Source organism: Haliotis asinina, chromosome 5 (genome assembly GCF_037392515.1).
Source record: "Haliotis asinina isolate JCU_RB_2024 chromosome 5, JCU_Hal_asi_v2, whole genome shotgun sequence".
NCBI classification, from domain to species: domain Eukaryota; kingdom Metazoa; phylum Mollusca; class Gastropoda; order Lepetellida; family Haliotidae; genus Haliotis; species Haliotis asinina.
The window spans coordinates 51,520,619-51,545,396 of record NC_090284.1 but is presented as its reverse complement, the minus strand read 5'-3'; the positions used below and the strand labels follow the sequence as shown (position 1 = coordinate 51,545,396).

The 24,778-nt window shown below is 39.2% G+C and overlaps 2 protein-coding genes across 3 annotated transcripts in view; one reads left to right on the top strand and one right to left on the bottom strand.

Moving 5' to 3' along the window:
* The window catches only part of LOC137283549 (cytochrome c oxidase assembly protein ctaG-like), a 135,323-nt gene extending 134,717 nt beyond the window's left edge, over nucleotides 1-606 (bottom strand). The window contains exon 1 of one of the 2 annotated variants that reach the window (XM_067815111.1): nucleotides 515-606. The gene's annotated coding sequence lies outside the window, so the exon portion shown is untranslated. The remainder of the gene's footprint in view (nucleotides 1-514) is intronic. The other variant, XM_067815110.1, reaches the window with a different exon arrangement.
* Nucleotides 607-762: 156 nt separating this feature from the next.
* On the top strand, nucleotides 763-12,290 carry LOC137284739 (developmentally-regulated GTP-binding protein 2-like). The gene is made up of 14 exons (XM_067816670.1): nucleotides 763-957; nucleotides 2,107-2,195; nucleotides 2,695-2,766; nucleotides 3,003-3,092; nucleotides 3,964-4,024; nucleotides 4,389-4,479; nucleotides 4,873-4,945; nucleotides 6,153-6,243; nucleotides 7,311-7,408; nucleotides 8,024-8,100; nucleotides 8,378-8,466; nucleotides 9,049-9,107; nucleotides 9,753-9,806; nucleotides 10,263-12,290. The coding sequence occupies exons 1-14, from the start codon at nucleotides 894-896 to the stop codon at nucleotides 10,347-10,349; spliced, it is 1,095 nt and encodes a 364-aa protein (XP_067672771.1). The 5' UTR covers nucleotides 763-893; the 3' UTR covers nucleotides 10,350-12,290.
* Nucleotides 12,291-24,778: the final 12,488 nt, after the last annotated feature.

Here is a 24,778-nt window from a genome sequence, read left to right as displayed (position 1 = left end):
CAGGTTTAAAAACACAATCAATGAACTTATTTCAGTGTTGGAATATTACACCGGGGAAGGTGGAAATATACTACGTGAAAAGAGGGGGGTACGAGTGGCACTCTTTCTGTTGTTTTACCAATGTGATGCTATTTCATCAGTCAGGTTTGATGTCATAAGAAGTAATTTTTTTATTTCTCTCCTAGAAATCAACAACACACAAATTCACATAACTATCAAATTAATAAAAATAAAACCTGGACATTGACAAGAAGATGAATTCTATTTATGGACCATGAACATGAACTATCAGCCTCACCACGGAAAAATAAGTACATAGAAATACGTTCATTCATCTATCAGTGTCAAGTACATGTACGTATAAATGTGTATGAAGCAACGTACCAAGCAACTTTAAAAAAAAAAATGTTATAAATTGTTTGTTGCATATTGTCATGGTGTGACAGTAGTAGTCAGTCAAACTTCAAATAAGGCAGCATTCTTTTCAAAGTAGTTGTCAATTCGCATAACTTACGATGTCAAGTGATAAGTCAAAGACACCTTTCACAAACTCGCCAATGTTATCGCATGGGCGCAGCCATATTGTCTACCGACGTGTGTTACGTTGTCGTAATATACATACTAAATCTCCACGGAACCTCTTACTTCACCAGTTAAAGTTTGTTTATGATATTCCTACGTATTTACGGATACTATTAAGGATACACTTAGTTTTATCGTTTGATATTTTCTAAATCTGATTGGCTAAAATGATTTTACGACAATCGCCTAGCGTGTGTTTTCCAGATTGACAGCTGACGTCGCACGTGGGAAATAAAACTATTTATTCAACTCCAAGAGCAAACACACAACATATTTATCTGTGTCTGTACAAGCAACGCCCGAAGAGCAATATGGGTATCCTAGAGAAGATATCAGAAATTGAGAAGGAAATTGCCCGGACTCAGAAAAACAAAGGTATATATGGAAGTGCATGATGAGTGTTCAGTTTTCGACCACGAGGAACGTGGCTATGCATTTATTACTGTAAACATGATTAATAACATACATTGATCGAAGGTACACTCTAAACTTAAGCTGTCACATATTACAGTTACGAGGGATGGGTTTTTTTATTATTTCCGATACACTGATCATTATGATCAGTGCTTTCCATGATAGCCTAAGATTGCAGCCATGACTTTTTATATCCTCCTGATATGTAGACAAATCGGCTTTGACTTATCATGCAATACCTTATGTCCTTGTGGTTAGATGCCAAATGTATAAGTTTTAATGAATTAGTGCAGATAAGCATCAGAAGGCAATTAGCATGACTAATGTTAGCAACAGTTCTTAAGACCACCAAAAAACATAATTGGAGGATGTGTATTTTTCTTGGCAGCCCTTTTTGTAATCATGTATCATATTTCTACCAGTCTAACAATTGTATCTTGCCACCTCCCATTTGACGTTTAATGGACATTCATGTATATGTATGACAACAAAATTTCTTTGGACTGTCTTTGAAAACCTTGTGTTTAGATGCAATATTTTGTTTCTTCAAGTATCCCATATAAACATGAGATAAAAACTGTCATTTGAAGCCTGACAAACTTGGTTTCATGCAGCCAAGGTGCGTTAGTTGCTTCAGATAACACAATGTCAAGGATCCAGAATGCCAATAGGGCATTTGTATTTTGTTTGACAGTTACTGAACATGCATGTATTTGAGGAAACAATTAACTTAGTTAATTAAGTGTCTTTTTATAACACAAACCAAATTTTGTTTAGTATGGTGTCCCCTTTTTTAGATAAGAAAAACTCAACTTTCTGAGATAAATGTTGTTTACCGGTACCATAATGAGAATTTGAGAAAAATGAGAATAGCCTGGAGCACAAGGCACAACTGCCATATTCCATGGCAAGCCAGAATAAATCTCTAACGAACACTAGTTAAGTTTTCAATTTGTGCACAGGTACATGTTGTTGATCACTGGATTGTCTAGTCCAGACTGCTGCCATATAGCTGGAATATTTGCTGAGTGTGGCGTAAACCTTAACTCATACACTCACTCTTGCAAATGATTTTGCTCCATTAGCTTCTGATGCTGTGTTAACTTCCAGCCACTGAGTACCATCTTGGTCTGCTGAAAGCCAAACTTGCCAAGTACAGACAGCAGCTGCTAGAACCACAAGGGAAGGCCGGAGCTAAGGTAGACCATGGCAACGTTTTGTAACCATTGACAGTTAGCTGTATGTTACACTTACAGATAGAGAATACATGTACAAATTTGTGAAAAATGCTTAAATTGTTTTTCTTATTTACCATAGAAATTCTGCACGTGATATAGTGTTCATTTTTAAAAGTAGGAGTATTTGTTGACTATTTATTATAGTAAAAGTCAGGTTCACCCATGTAACACCCTTTACAGTGTAAATCTTTTAAGAATAAAAGTTCTTCAGAACATTTTCTAGTTATTTTTAGAGGAATACACAAAATATTGCATTTGATCATTTCCTTCAGTGTTTGAATATATGTGATACTTCTTATGTAATCCAGCTAATTTCATAGGAGTCCATTGCTTCTGGTCTCACCAACGCTATGCACTTCGATACTGATACTTCACCTTGTGTCATTACAGATTTGTGATGAGTGATCCTCACATATTCATTACTGTTTTGCTTTTCATTTCCTGATGTTTTCCATTTCAGGGAGAAGGTTTTGATGTGATGAAATCTGGTGATGCCCGAGTGGCTCTAATAGGTTTTCCATCTGTTGGCAAGGTTTGTTCATAATCAAAATCATCAGTCCATTACTATCCATAAAGTTAGTTGTTTCTTTAAAAAATAGATGCATAGTTATTTTTGAGTTTTAAGACTTAAGTGATTACAGCTTTATCCTTAGATGTGATGGTGTGGAAAGCCATTACAGTGTGAACTTCTCACTATTCACTTTTTGATAACTTTTAAATGCATTTTTGATGATGATTTTTATGATGAGTAAAATGTGCGTTTTTCAGTCCACCCTGCTGAATACACTGACTTCCACCCACAGTGAATCAGCCAACTATGAGTTCACCACTCTCACCTGTATCCCTGGTGTGATAGAGGTAACTTATTAGGACTGATGCATGTCATTCTCATTTCTGTATTTGATTCATTGTCCTTCATAATGCTTATGATTGAACTGTCCATATTTAATTTTTCCCCATCCCCAGAATGTAAAACAAGCCCATGCAGGGTTTGATTTAGTGCCTTGTTACTTGCCCTGGTGCAACCCAACATTACAAAGTGCAACCTAGTTATCAAGCTAACTTGCACCAGGTGCAAGTCAATTTTGAAGTGGGTGAACTTCTGAATAAAACATCTAAATAATTAAATAGAAATTTCTTTCATCACATATTATAGTAAAACAGTACAACTGGAATTTGGCTATTGCAACTAGGTGGGTTTTTGTAGGTTGCACCTGGGGCAGGTAGGTTAACATCTTAAATTGAGCCCTGCCTGGGAATTGAATGTTGGATACTGGAGAGTGGAAATGGTAGTTTGAACTGTTTCATAAAAGTGTCACAAGACAGGTGTAACAGGTGTACCATATGTTATATTTGGGATTACACTTTACAGGTAAAGTACAGATTCTAGGAATGGTTCACAGAGGTAGTCCCAAGTGGTATGGTAGCCTAGTGGTTAAAGTGTTCGCTCATGAGGCTGAAAACTCAGTTCCCACATGGTTCACTTCCCTCATTGGAACAATGCTTGAAGCCTATTTCTGGTGTTCTTAAGCAAGATATTGATGGAATATTGTTAAAAGTGGCATAAAACCATACTCACTCAATCACTCACCACTCGCATTCTATTTTTCACTCACTCACACCTTCTTTATCATATTTCCTCCCATCCAAAACAATATTTGAACAGATGTGTCCTCATGTATAGCAGCATTTATGCCCACTGCCTGCTCTACTTCACCTTATGTTTCAGTACAATGGTGCCAATATTCAGCTGCTCGATTTACCTGGAATCATAGAGGGCGCTGCACAAGGTTGGTGATGTGTTGTGTTGATTGTTCCTACCATCTTGTTAAGCTTGAACAAACGTGACACTGTCAGTCTGCCATATAGGCAGGTTTTCAGACTATGTAATGTCCTGAATATTTTCAAAAATATTCATTCAAATTTTATGATAGATAGCTTTGGAATTTCATCCTGCGACACCTTGTCTCATCGATTATCATTAGGCATCCCATCATTATATTTTAGCTCTCTTTTGCCTTTCATGCCAAGTGGAATCTGTTTTGCCAAAGGTCAAGATTGATATCTGGTAATTAAATTACAATATATGTTGTATCACACTAGGATATTCGTTGCCAAGGATAACTGGTATTCCAAATGACAATTTGTTGTCAGGCAAGGGTCGAGGTCGGCAGGTTATTGCAGTGGCCCGCACAGCTGATCTAGTAATCATGATGCTGGATGCAACAAAGAGGGAATACCAGAGGTACGAAACACATTCAAGTCACGTTGAAACACTGCGTTCACTAGCATTCTTTAACATTCAGATAACCTAAAGTCACTCTGCCCTTCCCCGTTTCCCAGCCAGCTTAAGACAATTTGCCGTTATATACTAATCAAAACAACTTAAGGATCTCATGTTTCTGAATTATTATAAATTATTAGTCTTGGCTGCCATTGATAAGCTGTTTTCCTCCCATGATCCCTTGCTGTCAAGCAGACTGTTGTGATTGTGGTGTTTTTTTGGTTTTCTTTGCGGCAGACAGCAGATGTTGCAAAGAATTCTATTTTGATAACATTCTTGATTCCTGAAACATTTTTCAAGCAAGAAACATAAGATCCAACACTTTAGAATCGTTTGGTTTCAATTTCTTTACAGAGAACTTTTGGAGAAAGAGTTGGAAAGTGTTGGCATTCGATTAAACAAAGGCAAACCCAATATATATTTTAAGGTAAGTTCTGGCTACACAGGGCAGAGTATCACCAGTTTGTTCGTCGCACCCAACACCCAGATGTGATTCCCAACATGAATACAGTGTATAAAGCCCATTTCTGATGTCCCCCTGCTATGAAACGAATGGCTACTAAAGCAGCTTAAAATCACTCTTACTCAAGTTTTGATTTTGTCTTGTGCAGTCAGTGTTAAAACCAACTAAATTGATGAGGTGATCAGGCTGGTTAATTTGGTTTATTGCCTGTTTTCAACTATGAAGGTCCGCTTTAGAATAAGTCTTATGCAACCAATGAGAGGGTGCCATCTGGATCATACTTGCTGACTTGGTTGACACATAATCGTATCCCAGGTGGACAGATTGATATTTATACTGTTATGACCTGGGTTGTCTGATCCAGACTGGAATTTTGCTGATTGTGGCATTAGCCATCAAATGAACAAACATTTTCTGGTTTATTTAAGGACCGCCATCAAATATCTGGAACACTACCAAGTGTGGCAACAAACAAAATCAACTTCATTGATAATCAGTTCAGCAAAACAACTGCAGACTGTGATTTCTTTGAAGAAATGTAGCAGTTACTTAAGCATTTAAGAAATGCACGTTTTAGGATGTTTTCAATAAATGAATAGGCAATGCCTTTTAGAAAGAATAGAAATATGGCATATGTACTATTTAGGATAACACTTTCTTCATTAGGTTCAATTTCTGCTACTGGAGCCTCATCTGGGATTTGACCCATGAAGGTACGGGGTAGAATAGGCCCTCAGCAACCCATGCTTGCCATAAGGTGATCATGCTCGTCATAAGAGGCAAGTTACAGGATCTAGTGGTCTTAGTGGACACATGTCATTGGTTCCCAACTCACAGGTCAATGTTCATGCTGTTGATCATTGGATTATCTGGTTCAGACTTGATCATTTACAGACAGCTGCCATATAGCTGGAATATTGCTGAGTGTGGCTTAAAACTAAACTCACCCACTTATCTGGGTTTTGGAATTACTTTCTCAGCACCCAATCACCAGTCTGTGACCTTCCCACAGCAATGGAGGCATCAACTAAGTGGTACAACTCATATTCTGGATCAGGTACCCTCTGATATGTGTCAGTCAGCATGACTTTGCTGGCTGAAGCTATGTACATGCAGTCTCTTTTTGATAATTCAACATTAGAAATGCATGATTAGGATTATTTCATTTCAGCAAAAAAAGGGTGGTGGTATGTCTTTCAACTCAATGGTGACGATGACAAAGTGTAATGAGAAGATGGTCTCGATGATTCTCCATGAATACAGTATCCTTGTCACCCCCTGATGACACATAACTAAGGCACCATCGTAAAGAATAGCTTTATCAGAACTCTTGGATTGCGAATACCACTGGTGTGCTTGTAGTATGGTGGTCTATACCTGCATCACTTCAGGCCCCAATTTCTTAATCAAACTGAAGTCCGAGTTTTTACTCAATTTTGAGAAAATACATTTCCGAGAATGTACTGAAATTGATATTTAAATAAAAGATAGTAGACAGTTTGAGTTTTGTGAATATATTACCTATGTTGTTTGGGATTTGCTATTTTAAAAATGCAGGCGAGGTTAAATTTCATCTGTTTCAGTTTGTCAAACACAGTTTGAAATTTAAGTAAAACTTAAGTTTCTTCTGATAACTTTGGGCCTGGTTGTCCTTCCACGTTTAACTGACATGCCTTGTAAAACATACTCTCATTCTCAATCATTGATAGATCTGCGAAGATTCATGCAACCCATGCTTGTCGTAAGAGGTGACTTAGCGGAACAGGTGGTCAGGCTCGCTGACTTGGTTGATGCATGTCATGGTGTCCCAGCCGCTCATGCTGTCAGTCATTGGCTTGTCCTTTTCCAGACTCGATTATTTACAGATCTCTGCCATATAGCTGGAATATTGTTAAGTGCAGGGTTAAATAGCAACCCAGCAAACCAACTATCGTAGGAAAGTGAAATGTAGAGATTGATGCTCATGATGTCAACCACTTGATGTAGTTTGTTGCTCAATGCCGCATTAAGCAACAAACCAAACAAAAAAAAACATTTGCTAATATCTACTTTTTGTTTTTACCAAGTGCATTGCATTGCTTTTCTTTTACTTTAACCAACTATGATATAGCTGCAACATTGTTAAAAACTCACTTGGTTATCTGTTGTGAAGTAAATAGTGTGTATGACCAGAGAGCAGGTGGTCAATTCTTGGCTTCATCACAGCAAAAGATGTTTCAGAGTGGTGCCTCTTATTGCCCTGCCTGTACAGAGTAGTAGCCACAAACACAAACAATCCACATTAATCCAATTCATTCGCTCATCCTTTAATCCCTTAACATTGTAACAGAAATATTTAACTGTGAAGTCCTCTTCCGTGATGACTGCACATCAGATGAGTTTGTGGACGTCATCTTGGGCAACCGAGTGTACCTGCCATGTTTATATGTAAGTTGTGATCCTTTAAACAAAAAACGGAAGTAATATGATCATAATACTGATAATAATGTCTAATGTAGCAACAGTTTTTCAGTTAATCTGATATTAATCATATGTTTTACTCTGAGAACAATGGGCACCTAGTCTGATGGACATAGATATAACCTCACTAGTTCACCTGTTGAGTTATTGATGCCATTATGTCCATCAACCCCAACATTCCCAAACAGCACCACAGCATGTCTTTCAGTTTTCTAATGTGGAAACCAGAATCCCTTGTCTCTATCGTGTTTCGAAGATGAGTAAGTTGTCTGCCATATTGCTTCTCTCTTGCTTTCCTGGTTCAAGAGTTCACTTGGCCTGAAGTCCATCCTTAAATGTTCACACTGCGAAATAGCCTATGGGTGTGAAACATACAATATAAGTGAGATTGAATTTAAGTAGAAACACAAGCTTTTTGGATAATCATCAAGACAGAGACCATCCCTGTGATTATGGAGAAAATGTTTCAAATGTAGCCTGTATCTTTCAGGGTTATAGATAAACTAGAGTAAATATAAATCTACAGTACATGTTAGATATACCAGATTGTTTTTAAAGCATTGTTTGTTACCCACCTGGCAGGTATACAACAAGATTGATCAGATCTCCATAGAGGAGGTAGACAGGCTTGCCAGGCAACCTAACTCGCTAGTGATGAGGTTAGTTCACACCTTTAGTAGCACATATAGCATTGTCTTTCTTGTTTTCACCAACTAACTGCGTAGTGCATTCTGCCGTTGATGTTGTGGTGTTTGAAGATACAGTGTTCTTTGACTGACTAAGTGTGCATGGTTAATTGTTTAGTGAAATGATTGATTGATATGCTAAAGTAAGCAACTCGTGATATCTCTCGTAGAAAGCTCTCTATAAGAGGCAACTGTATGGATGTCCAGTTTGTGACGTGTAGTTGTGAAATGTTTCTTTTGTGCTTCACAGTTGTAATATGAAGCTGAACTTGGACTACCTGCTGGAGATGACATGGCATTACCTGGCTCTCATCAGGGTCTATACAAAGAAGAGAGGAGGTAAGTCTGGATGTCCTTTTACCTGGCTCTCATCACAGTCTATGCAGAGAAAAAGGGAAGTAAGTTTTGATGTTTTTACCTAGGTCTCATCAGGGTCTATACAAAGAAGGAGGGAGGTAAGTCTAGATGTCTTCTTACCTGGCTCTTATCACGATCCAGACTGAGAAAAAGGGAGGTAAGTCTGGATGTCTTTTTGCCAAGCTGCCTTCTGGATAGTGCCATGGAGATTGAGGGGACGTCTGGGAGCGGTTTTACCTGGCCGTCAATAAGTTCACTACAAAAGGGATAAGATTAGTCTGGGTGTATTTTGTCTCTTCAGAGTAAATAAGAATTAAATCTATGAAATCTGTATGTGTATTTGTGTGTGTGTTGTTACCTGACCTTCCTTAGCATCTGCGCTAAAGAGACGGGGAGGTAGGTCAAGGTCAGCACCACAGCTTATATATACTGATTGTCATTATCTGATATTCGTGGCCAGCAAATGTTGCCCCTTCTTGTAAAGGCAGGATATGTCAAGCAACATTTTTTCAGGGTATGTTGACTATCTGTCTCTTTGAATAACATTCATTTATGTGTTTTCAGAGAAACCTGACTTTGATGGTGGACTGGTTTTACGTCGAGGCTGCACAGTAGAACATGTGGTGAGAAAAACTTCCTTGTCTTCCTTGTTGTAGCTATCTTTGAAGATCCAGGTTAGAATTGATCTTCAGCAACCCATGCTAAGGTGGTTAGGCTCGCTGACATGTCATCATAACTCATTTGCATAGATCGATGCTCATGCTTTCTTTCACTGGATTGTCTGGTCCAGATTATTTATGGACCATATTGTCTGGCCCAGTTTCCCACTTTGAGTTATCTCATAGCGACATCAGTGGTATTGTAAAACAAGTTTCACATGTTGGCAAACGGCCACACAAGGCAGTCGTCTCCTAGGGGTAACAAAGAATGTCAGATGTTTATTTCTTGTGCCTTTTTCTTGTTTCTTGCTAACATGTGAAACAACTTGTTTTAAAATACCACTAATGTAGCAACAAGATAACCAGAACCAGAATTTCGTACTACGAGAATACTCATGAGAGGCAGTCAGTGTATTAAACAAGTTCTTTCAATGACTTATTCGCAATTGGAATAATCAGTCACCATAGCATTTACTTTAGTCTGTATCTTTTTATAGAAATAAGCCCTAACACAAATGAGGTGTGCTGATAAAAGTTCAGGAAGTGAAAATGTTTTGTTGATGTGGACTTGGAGCTTGGGTATATATGTTGGTGTTTCTTCAATTTCAGTGTCATGCAGTTCACAGAAGTATAACAGAGGTGTTCAAATATGCTCTTGTTTGGGTAAGAAAATATGAATATTTATTTTCCATTGCCATGTAAAGTGAAATGTGAAGTCATGTTAGTTCCTTACAACTGTGGGGCGGTGGCATAGCCTAGTGGTTAAAGCATTCGGTCGTCATGACCCAGGTTCAATTCCCCACATGGGTACAGTGTGTGAAACTCACTCACTCACTCACTCACTCACTCCTTACTGTAATACTGTAATATGTATGTGTCTGAAACTGCAAAAGAGTTTGTTATGATTATTTTCATAAGTACTGGAACAGGGAACAACCTATATGAACATTTGTATTCCTTGAGTATTACTTTCATAGATACATATTGGTCAAATGCTACAATTTTGAAGGAATAACAATACCATAAGTTATCTCCATTTCCTAACTCATGCATCTGTTGTATATATGATTTATACAAGGCTAATGAAATTCGATTTTAATTAAATAACCAATGTTTCAGGGCACAAGCGTCAAATACAGTCCTCAGAGAGTTGGACTGAATCACATCATGAATCATGAAGATGTCATACAAATTGTCAAAAAGTAGATTGGTTTCTGTTTTAACAAATCCATGTGTAATGTATATTATGTACAGTGTAAATAATCCATGTATATTGGTTACTCAATAGTATAACTACAGCAATGATCTGAGACATTATTGTCTTTTCCCAATGTAAATTTTAGTTAAAGAAAAACAACCATCATTGCTGTTGTGAAGTTTAATGACAAGATATAATGCATCGTTGTTTAGAAAATAGTATTTTCCATTTGATTGTTTCATTTGTTGATAGAAGAAATGTAAACAAATTTACATGCAAAAATGTACAGACAAAATTGTTCGTGTGGATGTCCAAGGAAGCTGAGGGTTGCAGAGTTGGTTCCCTTACTATGCAGAGTTGTTCCCCTTTGATGTCTCGAGATAAGATGTCGCAAGGCATCAAAGCTGTAACTTCTGGCTTTCATCAATCTTCATCACTTTATCACAGCTGAAATACTGTTCAAAACAGCATGAAATTGCTCTGAATGTTCTCACCCGTGACCATTTAAGAATTTCATGTTTAAGATTGAACATTTGTATGTAATTAAATAATGAGAAAATATTACTTCTGCCTCATAAAAAAAACAAAAATGCAAAATATTCTACTGGTAAAAAGTCTTTAATGTTATAGTTTGCTTTGATGTTCAGATCCTGTTTGATATTATCATACTCTGAAAGAGACAATTTTACCATTTCTCTGTTTTCTTATTCACTTGACTAAGCAAATCTGTCAGTTTAATTATGGAAAATGGATTAAGAATGACAAGTAACTAAAGAGTAGTGGCTTGTATCTCTGTAAAATGAAAACAAAAGTGTAAATTGTGAAATGCAAAGAGTATTATAAATTACTGCAAAAAGTAATTATTTTTCATTCATTTCATATATTTTAAGTCATTTATTATCTGACATGAATAACGTTTCCCTTATTAGAAAACAATTATTCAAAATTTGCAGGATCCTGAACAATTTTTCGGAAAAGTATTTCTGATTCAAAGGTACATAATTAGTATCTTGGAGGTGTTCTTTTTTTTCAAATGAAATGTATGTCATGTTAAATGACTTGAGTCCCCTTTTTCAGGTACAGTAAATTATTGAGAACATTTTCCAATTATGTTAGTAAGACCTGTCACCATGTGTGGCAAGAGTTATTTCCCTTTAATCCAGTCACACAACCTGGCTCTGATTTTTTCAAAACAAACTAAAGTCTGAGATTTGACTTAAGTTTGAGTTTTTACGCAAATTTGAGAAAATGTATTTCCCAGGATGAAGTAAAATCAATATTAACCTGAAACATAGTGGGCAATTTGAGTTTGGTGAATAGAATAATTAAGTGTAATAATAATAATTAATTAATTGAGCATTTTTATCTTCAAAATGCTGCTGAGTTAAAAATTCAGCTTTTTCAAATTTCAGTTTGAAATTTGAGCAAAACATAAGTTTGTTTTGAGAAATCACGACCTGGCTTCATGTGAAGACATTAGAAGACTGGTAGACGGTATGAAGATGTATTAATTTATTTTATTTCAACTCCTTACCCATCCCATCCCTCGACACCAAACATATCCAGTAATTTGATGAGCAGGAAGAGAAGCTTCTAGTTATTTCAAGAAAGTCACAGCAGTATAATTAAAGTGCTTCAGATAACAGAGTGCACTCAACTCTGACACATAATTGGACAGATAACTAGATTTTGCCATGATGAACCAATGGTAATGCAATTGTAGCAAACGCTGCCAAATGTTAACTGCCTGTAAAGTCAACAATTCAATAACGATGGTGGCAGAAAGATCCGTTGTCAGATTGTCTTAATGTGTAGCTTTCAATATTGAATTATAACTGGCACATCTTTGAGATTTCTGTCTGTATTGAAGTGCTCCATTCATTGTGTTTAGTTGACGCTTGAATGATTTTCTGTTTGACATCAAAAGACACTAAAAGTTATTTTCTTCATTTCTGGTTGATGTTTTCTGTTGTGAAAGTTGGTTTGTCTGCTCCAGATTTTACCTGCAGTGTCCTGCACATTCCAAATCAGAAACCGTATAATCTATTATATGGTCTCTGTCCAAATGAATTCAAATAATATCAATGTCTTTCACATTGCTACAAATGTCACTAATGCCACCAACTGAGCATTTCCTCAAATCCTCCTCCCAGGAGGTAATTAGCACTATAGCCAGGTGAGAGATGGGAGCCAGGTAATTAGCACTATAGCCAGGTGAGAAATGGGAGCCAGGTAAATAGCACTATAGCCAGGTGAGAGATGGGAGCCAAGTAATTAGCACTATAGCCAGGTGAGGGATGGGAGCCAGGTAATTAGCACTATGCGCCCATTACTAGTGTCAGCCGGTATGTGATATTGCTGTGGTAAAACTGGCATAAAACTAACTCACTCACTCACTCACTCACTCACTCACTCAGTGTTCTTGATTGTCTTGGGTCCTGTATACCTCTTCCTTGTATTGCGTCCTCAGTGTCTCTTCCTTGTCTTGGGTCCTCCGTACCTCTTTCTTGTCTTGGGTCCTCCGTACCTCTTCCTTGTCTTGGGTAATCAGTACCTCTTGCTTGTCTTGGATCCCCAGTACCACTTGCATGTCATGGATCCCAAGTACCACTTACATGTCACTGTTCCAAGTCCCCAATACCTCTTGCTTGCAATGGCCCCAGCACCATTTGGTTGCCGTAGGTCCCCATTACCACTTGGTTGTCATGGGTTCTTGCTTGCTATGGGCCCCCAGCACCATTTGGTTGCCATAGGTCCCCAGCACCACTTGTTTGTCATAGGTTCCCAGTACCTCTTGGTTGCCATGGTTCCCCAACACCACGTTGTTGCCATGGATCCTAAGTACCACCTGCATCTCATGATTCCTCAGTACCACTTGCTTGTCAAGGGTCCGAAGCACCACTTTCTTGTCTTGGGTCCCCAGTACTACTTGCATGTCATTGTTCCAAGTACAATATGTTTGCCATGGGTCCCCCGGCACAACTTGGTTGTGATGGGTCCCCAGCATCACTTGGCTGCCATGGATCCCCAGTGCCTCTTGGTTGTCCTGGGGCCCCAGTACCACTTGTTTGTCATGGGTCCCCGGTACCACTTGTTTCTCATGGGTCCCTGGTACAACATGCTTGTCATGGGTCCCCAGTTCCTCTTAATTGTCATGGGTCCGAAGTACAACTTGCGTATCATCTGTCACCAACACTTGCAAGTCATTGTTCCAAGGACAATATGTTTGCCATTGGTCCCCAGTACCTCTTGGTTGTGATGGGTCCCCAGCACCACTTGGTTGTCATGGATCCCCAGTACAACATGCTTTTCATTGTTCCTGTGTACAGCATGCTTGTCCTTTTTGTCGCTTGACGCAACTCGGAGCTGGGGACTACGTACATACGTACATCCCCTTTCTTGTTGAAGTGATATCTTATGAACTATTTTACCCATTATCTTCAAAATTGGTGACAGCCCATATTATGGGATTACACAGACACCAGTCAGTTTTGATGACCTTGAGCTTATTTTCAAGGACACGATGACACTTTGGCAACTTTTCAGATTCTTGTTAATGCGATATCTCATGAACTATTGTACCCAATATCTTCAAATTTGGTGACAGCCTACATTGGGGACTATGTAGACACCTCGACACCTCAACTTTATTTTCAAGGTCAATGTTATCAATATTTCATTGTTCTTTAGCGACGGTAGACATTGCCATAATTGTGGCAAGCACTTGTTTCATTAGAACCTGATGCTTCTAATGGTTATGTGTGCCATGTATGTAATAGGATTTAACTATTGCAGTGCTTCAACATCAGTGTGTTGGCCTAATAAGTAGATATATAACCAGACTGATGTGCAGGTTATTCTTGGACAGCAAAAGTTCTGGCAGAGAAGTCAGTTTATGTTTACAAAAACATGACTATCAGTAGACTCTTCAGTCCTTATCAATCAGCCAGATACCATCTGATAAACTAATGACTGAAGCCAAATGACTGAACCAAGACATATCAGGATCATCTCTACCTGGTATTATTTTGTTTATCTGAGATTTCCTTTGCATGTTTCATCCTCTCTGACCCTTCAGCAATTCATGGTAGCAAATGCAGATCTTATGGGGTTGGGTCTTTTTCATTATTATACCTGTTTGATGCAAAACATGGCACTGCATGTCCATCCTCTAGTTTCTTGCATCCACCTTGTGGAACAGAGGTAACTTATGGACTTGGACCTCGGGATGATAGCGATGCTCACTGGCAGATTCTGTTTTTAAACCTTATAAAAACTTGAGGACACAGCATTTACATAGGGAACAGGCATCAACAAATAGAAAAAATGGGACCATGGATTTTCATATGGACAATGGGTATATGCATGTGTCATTGATAACTGAAGGATCATGGCTTTTGATAACCTAAGGACCAAGGATTTTCATATAGACAATGGGTATATGTGTACACTATAGATAACCTTGGTCCCACTGACATAACCTTGTACCATTAATACCCAAAAGATCGTAGATTTTCATATGTGTGTACTATTGATAACTTATGGATCATAGATTTTCATATGGGCTATATGTATGTGCCTGTACAATTAGGTAAATTAGCCAAATGTGTGTACTATTGGTAACTTAAGGATCATAGATTTTCATATGGGCTATATGTATGTGCCTGTACAGTTAGGGTAATTTAGCCAAATGTGTGTACCATTGGTAACTTAAGGATCATAGATTTTCATATGGGCTATATGTATGTGCCTGTACAGTTAGGTAAATTAGGCATATGTGTGTACCATTGGTAACTTAAGGATCATAGATTTTCATATGGGCTATATGTATGTGCCTGTACAATTAGGTAAATTAGGTATACGTGTGTACCACTGGTAACTTAAGGATCATAGATTTTCATATGGACCATAGGTTTATGTTTGTACCTTTGATAAGTTAAGGATCATTGATTTTCATATGGACTTTATGCATGTACCATTAGGTATATGTGTGTACCAGTGATAATTTAAGGATCATAGGTTTTCATATGGACTTAAGGTATATGCGTGTACCTTTGATAACTTAAGCATCACAGATTTTCATATGGACTCGAGGTATATGCCTCTACCATTGATAACTTAAGGATCATGGATTTACATACGGACTGTAGGTATATGCCTGTACCATTGAAAACTGACATGACACAATACGGGATCACTATGCAAACGACAGTTAGTGTGACGCATAAAATGCACAAAGACCCCCTTAGCCTGAATTAAAAATACGTCCCACCGGCACATGATTTATGATTTTATTCTATTTTTATCTTTCTATCAACTTTACCATTTGACGTTTAAAACATGTTTTAATGATACGTCTTAAAATTAGTCTTAATGATTTTGTTCTATTTTTGAATGTCTATCAACGTTACCATTTGACGTTTAAAATATATATTTACTAAAGGAAATAAGGATGTAATGATACGTCTATCTGCATATTAAAAAAATGCCATGAAGCCTCTCACCGAAGGCACCCATATTGTTTGTTTCTTGCCCCAAATAACTATTGTCTGAATTCAGAGGCATAACAAGGAACATGTCCTGAAGACTTGAGACGTATCATTGGGACCAATCAGGGAATGGAAGCACCTGGAAAATTACATGTCTTCTCGAAAAAGAATCATCGCCAGATCTCACGCCAGCATTTGAATGAATCACTTTGTGCGTCATGGTCTCAGATGTTCAAGCGAAACAATTTCTGTCGATGATATCGCTTTCTTATAGTATAGCGTCCTTTATAACGCGACTGAAATCTGTGGTAGCTAAATGTCCGAGAAGACGTTTCAGCAACTAGATGGCGTGTTTAAATAACTGGATGGCGTCGCGTTTCCTGTGCTGAACAGAAAATGGAAAGCGGACTTAATCGCATGTCATATTTCTCTGCCAAACCATATTGGCATGATCGAAATCGATGAAAACAATTACCATGTCATTATAAAGGATAAGCCGGTGTAGAATTACACAGGTCACCGTGTTGGTTGTTGACTTCTTGGCCATCCGATGGTGGCGATACAACGCTTCGAGTGTCACAATGCAGGTGACTGACGCGGGAGGTTCCGTTTAGATGAAACATGTCGGTATTGATTGAAGAGATGCGAGCTGTTTGTTCCGTATATTCAAGGCCTCCAGGCCTACTTATTCTGGTTTAGAAATAACAAAAGATTCAATGCATCTGCAAGCTCTCCATCTGCCTTCCAGGATAAGAAATAATATCTGATGCAATCTGTGAATATCGTTACACATCACAACATCACAAACACAGACTGGGCGGCCTTCAGTTCTGTCGAGTTGGAGGAGTCCAACCAGTGACATGGAGCGTTGGCTTTCTCGTAGACTAACGCTTAACCTCTGAATATATGTAATTTTCGCAGACAAAAATAATCACATTTAAATTGAAAGAGAACCCCAGTGTGATGGGAGACCCAGAATCCAAACTTGCTTCATTTAAGGTTTTAGCATTGTATGGAGGGCTAGACTCTGTAAATAAAGAGATACGGGCACTGTGAGGTCTCGCGCTTCTTTCGTCATTATTCATGGCTTTGGTCATGAGTAGGTGAGAGTCTTAGCACAAACCCAACAGTTTCTCGACGGTCTAGAAGAAATGGACTTTACACAGAGTACCCACATGGGCACTCGAACCAGAGTCTTCGGCGAACGCTTTAACTACTTGACTACTCCACTAATGATGTCATTAGTATGTTCTACTCATACTGTAGTGGGAATCGGACCCTGGCTCAAAAAGGGAACTTATCTCAATGGTTGTTTTGACTTGCCTGTTAGCTTTTCACCACACATGCAATACAAACGGCCATTGTTTTACGTATGAAATAGCCAGGACTCGATCCCAGTGAGTGAGTGAGTGAGGTTTTACACTACGCAGTGAATATACTAAAGTACTGTCGGAAATCGAAAAAAAATGTTAGACTGTTACTCTGTATCCCTAACGTTTATTCAACTGCATATAGCATATGTCGAAATAACCCTTTTCGGCCTAACTGGGTCAGTGGGATGCGTAAGCGGTTATCAAGAAAAGCGGGTAAAACGTAGAAAAAAATACTAGCTTCTGAAAACAACAGATCAGACTATGGATGGCAAGTAGGTTGCCCAACCTGGTATGATGACGGACCGTCACGTCACCTAACATGAAATGCGCTGCCTTCTGGCACAGGGGGCCATCTCAAAGATACTTTGTGCTTTTTCATGTGTGTTGAATATGTCTCATCTATTGATTAACCAGTTCATGTTCATACATGTAAAAGAGTATGATACCCGACACCAGTAGAAAAGCATCGTATTAAATGTCTCCAAATATATAGGTGGCATGGTCACCCGGAGATCGACAGGACTGGATACTGTTTTAAAATTGTTATGACATGCCATGTACTTCCATAGTTTAATTACCCTATTAGCTGATATCTCTTTCCCCCAGCCGACCCTAACCGTCGTCTGCTTCACCTGTCCTGGTTTTGCTTTTGTGACGACCCCTCCTACCTGTTTCTTTTTATAGCGACAGTGAGACTCCGTCCTTACTAGTTTAAGCCTTAAAATTAAGCTAAGTTTAATTTCAAAATGCACATTTAAAGAAATTCATACAACTTCATCGCACACTAATATGCATAAACCCATGTTCTGTTCAACTTGAGAGGTGGGTGTGTGGGGTAGGATCTGCATTACTCGTTCCTGCACAATCACTCCTCAGCAAAATCCTTTTTTGACGTTTTCTACCTCCCTACCACTGGAACTGGTAGGCCGAACTTAGTTTAACAGATATTTCTGTCTTTCACATATCAACTTCATAAACTGCAGGGCTTTTGTTCCATTTCCGACAGTATTATAGCAATATCGCACACCCCAACCACCCCACCACAACCACCACCAACAACAACACCCCGAATCCAACACTCTACATCAAGCACCCCTCTCCAAATGTTTGAAGTTGATCCCACACCCCACAACCCACATCTAACGGTTCATTGCCGTCCAATGCCGCATGTATCGCCCCCCACAATCCACGCAAATACCACACCCACCCAACAATCCAAACCCATTCAACACCACATAGATAACTTCCAACACCATAAGATCCACACCAATCAGCATGAAGACAATGCCGCTTACACCACAACAACGTAACACCCCAGAATCCATAAGACACAAAAAGCCTTACAATGCCTATCCACCCAACACCCAACAATCCCGAGCGTAACACACCCCAACATTTCACACTCAACACCCAGCCCACACCCATCGAAGCCTCACATTGTACATCCATAGGACAAGATAACCAACATTCAGTTATCTCATCCACATCGAACACCCTACAATATATATATCCAGACCATCCAGAGGTCCACCCCAATGAACACGCCACTGTCCAGACCATATAACCCTCCACCCACATCGAACTCCACCACCATCCCCGTCCGTTCCACCCCACACATTCAACGCTTAACATTTCCATACCAACCTAACCACAAATTGTAGTCCACACCCATCATTCAACATCACCATTCAACTCCATCACATTATCAAAAACAATAAACCCAAAATGGTAAATAATACTTCTGGGTTGTGTAATGTACAATTTTATGCCACCATCCCCAGTGCAGATATACAAATTCATGACACTGGCACCGATTCATCAACATACGCTTTGTCTTGAAACATGTACCCAAGATAACCACCAATTTACGCCTCTCCACCATTAGACGTTCTAACAATTATTCCGTAAGACTCCTTGCTGAATGTAGGTCTAACCAGTGTTCAAATCAAGATTGCCGTTCACTGAAACATATATTATTAAATATAATACAAACCGATTACACCTTCAAGGAAATTAGTTTTCCCAGTTATTTTCCCAGAACAGATAGTTTCCACCGTGTGGTCATTGTCAAATCCGTCCGGCTAATTAGAACTGATACCTCAGCAGTTCTGTCGTCGACCACTTACCCTTCGCTCGCTAACCCAACCATCAAAGCAGTCCAAAATTAATCAGAGAGACTATGCTTCTCACAAGGTTATCTTTTCCAACTCGCAGTTCATATTATTGACAATTTTCAGAGCCAATGCGACATGCAAGGATCTAGGAACTGTAGTTCACGGCTAAATAAGCCTGAGATTATTGATTTTTGACAGAAATTGGCAAATTTGGCGAAAACTACTACTTGATGCATCGCTTCGACACAGTCACGCCAGTGATAGCTGTCACATTATCTTTGCTGATTTATAACATGGCTATAGTATAGACTTTTGTGGCAGTATATTTGTCGCGGCAATATACGAGAGAAGAAAAATATTAGGGTAGACGCTTCGATGGCGGTATTTATGCCATAGTGGAGCATGTTTACATAAAGTATATTCAAGATCAACAGTTGCTGTCGTCCACGAGTCGTCCATTTTTAAATCCCGGCTTTTAATACATTTGATGTGGTTCCAGAATTCGTAGGGCGCTGCTTTTCCCCGAAACGCATGAATAGGAAAAACGGTCATAATCTCCCAGCCTGTCCGTTCATCGTTTTGCAATTTCAGTAAAAATGAAAATTGCAATCTCTCAAGGCACTGCATAGAAACTGGAAGACTTTGACGGCGTTTTTCGCGTGGCGATTTCTCGTTGGCATGGAAACGAGTGACAACGCCAACGAGACGAGAAGTTTCCTGCTCTTGGGATTTAATGATTTTATCAATAACAGAACCACTGAGCTTAGCAGGGCTGTACAACCACCCTTGATATTTCCTTATAATCTAAAATTTCGTGTTACTCCATCACACAAAGGCGGATATTACCGAGGTTGTACCATTCCTTCACAAAAGAAAATGTCGTTATTAAATTAATTTTTAAGACTTCAAAGAAGCAGTGTCTCATTTTCTTGCGCACTCGTCATTTGATTCCATATCACGTTTTGTTTAAAGTCTCTCGATATAGAATAGTTAGAGTCGAAGTGATACTAAGATGCTCTTGTTATTCCTTTCCTTGCGTAATTGGTTACTCTCGTGATATAACGTTCATTGTCACGGGAGAATGATCACCCGAACTAGGACAAGGCGATGCATGTATATTTCCGCTTCATGTTCTCATACCATTACTCTGCACAAACGTATACAACATACACGCTGAGTGTACAATGACACTAACTTGCATATACAACATACAAGCTACGTTTACCGCGACACTAACTCTGTAAATACAACATACAAGCTACGTTTACCGCGACACTAACTCTGTAAATACAACATACAAGCTACGTTTACCGTGACACTAACTCAGTAAATACAACATACAAGCTACGTTTACCGTGACACTAACTCAGTAAATACAACATACAAGCTACGTTTACCGCGACACTAACTCAGTAAATACAACATACAAGCTACGTTTACCGCGACGTAACATATAATCTACGTTTAAACTCACTCACTACTACAAGTCCACATCATACAGCTGCAATATTGCGGAGTAGGGCTTGAACAACCAACAAAACGTACATTTGTATCAATCGTCTGATGTAATACCAGGGATGTTGGAAAACCAATGAACGAATATTGTGCTAAAACTGTTATCGAAAAGATACATTGTTTTAAAGGACATAAAACCACCGCCTCAATTAATGCGATCGCATTGGACCTTTGTGGGCGTCTCGTGAGTAGGAATGTATTTGCGCCTTGCTGACGCATTTACGTCGCAAGTGACTTTACCGGAGATCAGCTTCAGTCTGCGTGTACTTAGTGTACATAACTGTAGCGGGGACCGGTGTATAAGTAGCTGTATCCACCACTGAATCTTGTTTAATATGGGGATGTGCGACACCCCAGATACAGGACAATAACTCACTGCAGCATTTCAGACTGGTCATACTTTGTAGACAATGGGAGATAGAGCGATGATGGGTCACAAGAAACAGGGTTACAAAAACAACACACGAATTGTCATTAAATGTCAATCTAAGAGACGCCGTACAATACTATCTCCCATATATGCCTGCTATTGTGATACTTTGATACTCTTTTATTTAACTCACAGTCAAGAGAAATTTTATCACATCTACTAATCTAGTTTTGAAACTACAAAGCATAGATGTAAAAAATCTGAACAAAAAATCAAAAGCGGATCGAAATCAACATTTAAAGTGACAGTCAAATAGTCTCCCAGATTGACGAGGCAGGTGCCCGAACAGAGGTGGGATGACAAAAACAAGCTTTGAAAGTAATGGACAATAGGCACACACTTCTAAAATCTCTCAAGTTCAATGTCACGTCACCTTAATAGCGTGAGTGGCAACCTCTGGCTAAAGCTACATGCAAAAGCTATTTGGCTCGGTGACGAAAGACGAAGGACATGCCGCCATTCTTCTTGGGGACTTTAGTCACTTCCTGACGGTGATCTGGAAGATGTTTTCGGTGTCCATCCATGGCATCCCTGAGGTGTTCTAATAGGAACATCTCTTGGGAACTGCCATGGTATCCACAGCAACAGGATAACGCTGTTTGCTTCGAGGAAGTTCTGTACAATTCTGGCTGTTTGTGGCCTGGGTCCTTATTCTCGAAACGTGGGGTGGGGGTGGGTGGGTTGTGTTTGTTTTGCTTGTTTTGGTGGTGGGTATTAATTAACTGTTTTTTGGTAAATGCCTTTCAGATCATCAGTTCATTTAGATGATAAATATGTCGCATAAATTTGTTTCTGCGTTTGTCACTTTTTTTCAATGAACATTTTTGTATTTTATATTGATTTAGTTTGAACCTGTCTTGTTTAATGTTTCCTATTTCAAATTATATACCATTCAAAAAAGGTAGGGGATATTCGATTTGCAAGTTTAAGAAAATGCAAATGAAAAAGCCAAGGGGGAAACGGATGATGAAATGTTTCATCTATGAGGATACGCATTACTTTTTTCTTATATGCAATTGGCACTGGCTAGTGGTATATCCGGATAGACGCAAAATGTCCCCTCAAAATGAAATATCACCTATTTTTAATGGTATATTTTCCCCGAGTCAGCTATGTTGGTCATCGACATATTACTTATATACAACCAGTATATATGCTGTTCGTAAATCAGCTGATTCGATAATACAAACACGCCCAACTAATTGTACTCCCAAACACTTTATTGTGACGTATACATGCGCACACATGCAAGCCACCTGTGACAAAATCTTATTAGTACCAGCATTCAGTGTATCAGGGGTCGATCTCGGGCCGCTCGTCGTAGAATTATATTTTACTTTGAATAACAAATACCACACCTCTGATCTATCCACGTAGAAAGAGTCTTCAGTCACAACTGAGTGATTACCAATTGTTCACCCTCAAAGGGAACATATATACGATGGCTGTTTCTAGCAAATACTGCGTCAATAAACAGAATGGTAGACAACTAGTCTCTGAAATGAACATATTTTACAGAAAAAGGGTCCATAGGAAAAAGTAATATATGATGCAAAGGAGCCATTCTGTTCATTGAACGGATGGATACATAATCACTCTGGTAATCTGTCATACAGACCCTGAAGCCAGTTTGCTTCCCGGTTTGTTTGGCAGACTAACAGAATGGTTGTTTATCCTTTCATTGGCAGTGGATGACATTATTTATGAATGTTTATTGTCTCGGTATATGAAACTACGACTATGCAACCAGAAAGTTGCTTTGGCAATGAATTCAATTTCAAGTCTTCGGCAGCTTCATGTTTTTAGACAAATGAATAGTATGAATAACAATTAAATCGTTTTGACGCCACCATTATGTTACGGGAGACAACAAACACATAATATGTGAATGAATAGTCCTGGGGGCATATCTGTCACAGATCGCTATGTGATTAACATGTATCACTGCAATAAATAGATTATTTAAACCAACAAACCTCTCTTGTATACGGCTCAATAGGCACATACCCGACTCCAATTAGATGTAAAACAGCAATGTTGCCCATGAATCGATATTGTCAAATGCAGTGACGTCACTGTATTAATTTTGTCAGATGACATCATACATCATAAAGTTTCTGTCTGTTGCCAATTTTGCATCGACTACGGATTAGATAAATGAGACGAAGACAATCCCTTTGCAATGAAACCTGTCTAAACCGGCATCACCCCCACCTCCCACCCCACCCCACCCCCACCCCCATGTTAGTAGTACTTGTATGGTGGACACCAGCTCTATTATAACTAAAGTTAACTTGAAGTGGAAAGCATTCATTTTAGTTGATTTATGTCTGTTTATGCATATATGTTGCCCTCTACTTTGAGCCGCTACAGCTTGCTTGATTAATCATTGCATTGCTTATCATTTAGATATTTCTGTCTTCTTCTTCGGGTTCTAAATCTAACTTGACGTACTAAGTTACAAGGAGAGGGGGTGAGTTAGTTTAGTTTTACGAGACATTCAGCAATGTTCCAGCTATATGGAATGAACTCATGAACTGTATGTTCCGCACTCAGCAACATTAGAACTAGATAACGGCGATCTGGGACCACACATCCCAGTGATCAACAACATGAGCATCGATCTGCGCAATAGGGAACCGATGACATGTGTCAACCATGTCAGCGAGCCTGACCACCGGATCCCGTTAGTCACATCTTACGACAAGCATAGTCGCCTTTTGTGGCAAGCATGGGTTGCTGTCGACCTATCCTACCTTGGATCTTCACAGGTATAAGGTGCCTAAGTTATAGGCATTACTGTCTCCAGAGTCAACGATATTTCAGCTACACTACGATACGACTGCTTGCAGAATAACCTAGGCGAAACCGAGTCGAATGGGTAAAACCATCAGGTCGTGAGTATGGATTTACGTCGTGTTAGCTATATCGGGGTGGTTGACTCTAGACACGGTCTACACAAATTATACCCATGCTAATAATCGAACCCGGCCCTTCGATATGACTAGTCAACGCTTTAACCACTTGACTATCCAACCGCCCGAGAATAACACACACACACACACACACACACACACACACACACACACACACACACACACACACACACACACACACACACACACACACACACACACACACACACACACACACACACACACACACACACACACACACACACACACACACACACACACACACCATAAGTTCCCACGTTTACTCGACCCTTACAGCCTATAGTGGGGCAAGCTCCATCACATATCATTATAATGACGTAATAAGGCCTGTTTGAGGCAGCCACTGCATGACCTCTTTCAAAGAGGATTCTTCATCTCACACGCATTGCTGCTATTTACGAACTACGATACCCATGGGAAATCCCTGTTGGGACACGTACCCTTGTCTGTCTTACAGTCTCTGAACCGCATAACGTCTTTTCTGCATGCCTAACCATGCAGTGCTAAAGCTCTACATGAAGCAAGTCTAGATTTCGTCAGGACTCTCCAATCTCACTAG

What these genes read in the sequence shown, in the direction of transcription:
- LOC137284739 (XM_067816670.1), top strand. Translation starts at nt 894, where the DNA reads ATGGGTATCCTAGAGAAGATATCAGAAATTGAGAAGGAAATTGCCCGG. An exon ending in AAGGGAAGGCCGGAGCTAAG is followed by an intron (nt 2,196 to 2,694) that starts GTAGACCATGGC and finishes TTTCCATTTCAG; the next exon opens with GGAGAAGGTTTTGATGTGAT. An exon ending in CTATACAAAGAAGAGAGGAG is followed by an intron (nt 8,467 to 9,048) that starts GTAAGTCTGGAT and finishes ATGTGTTTTCAG; the next exon opens with AGAAACCTGACTTTGATGGT.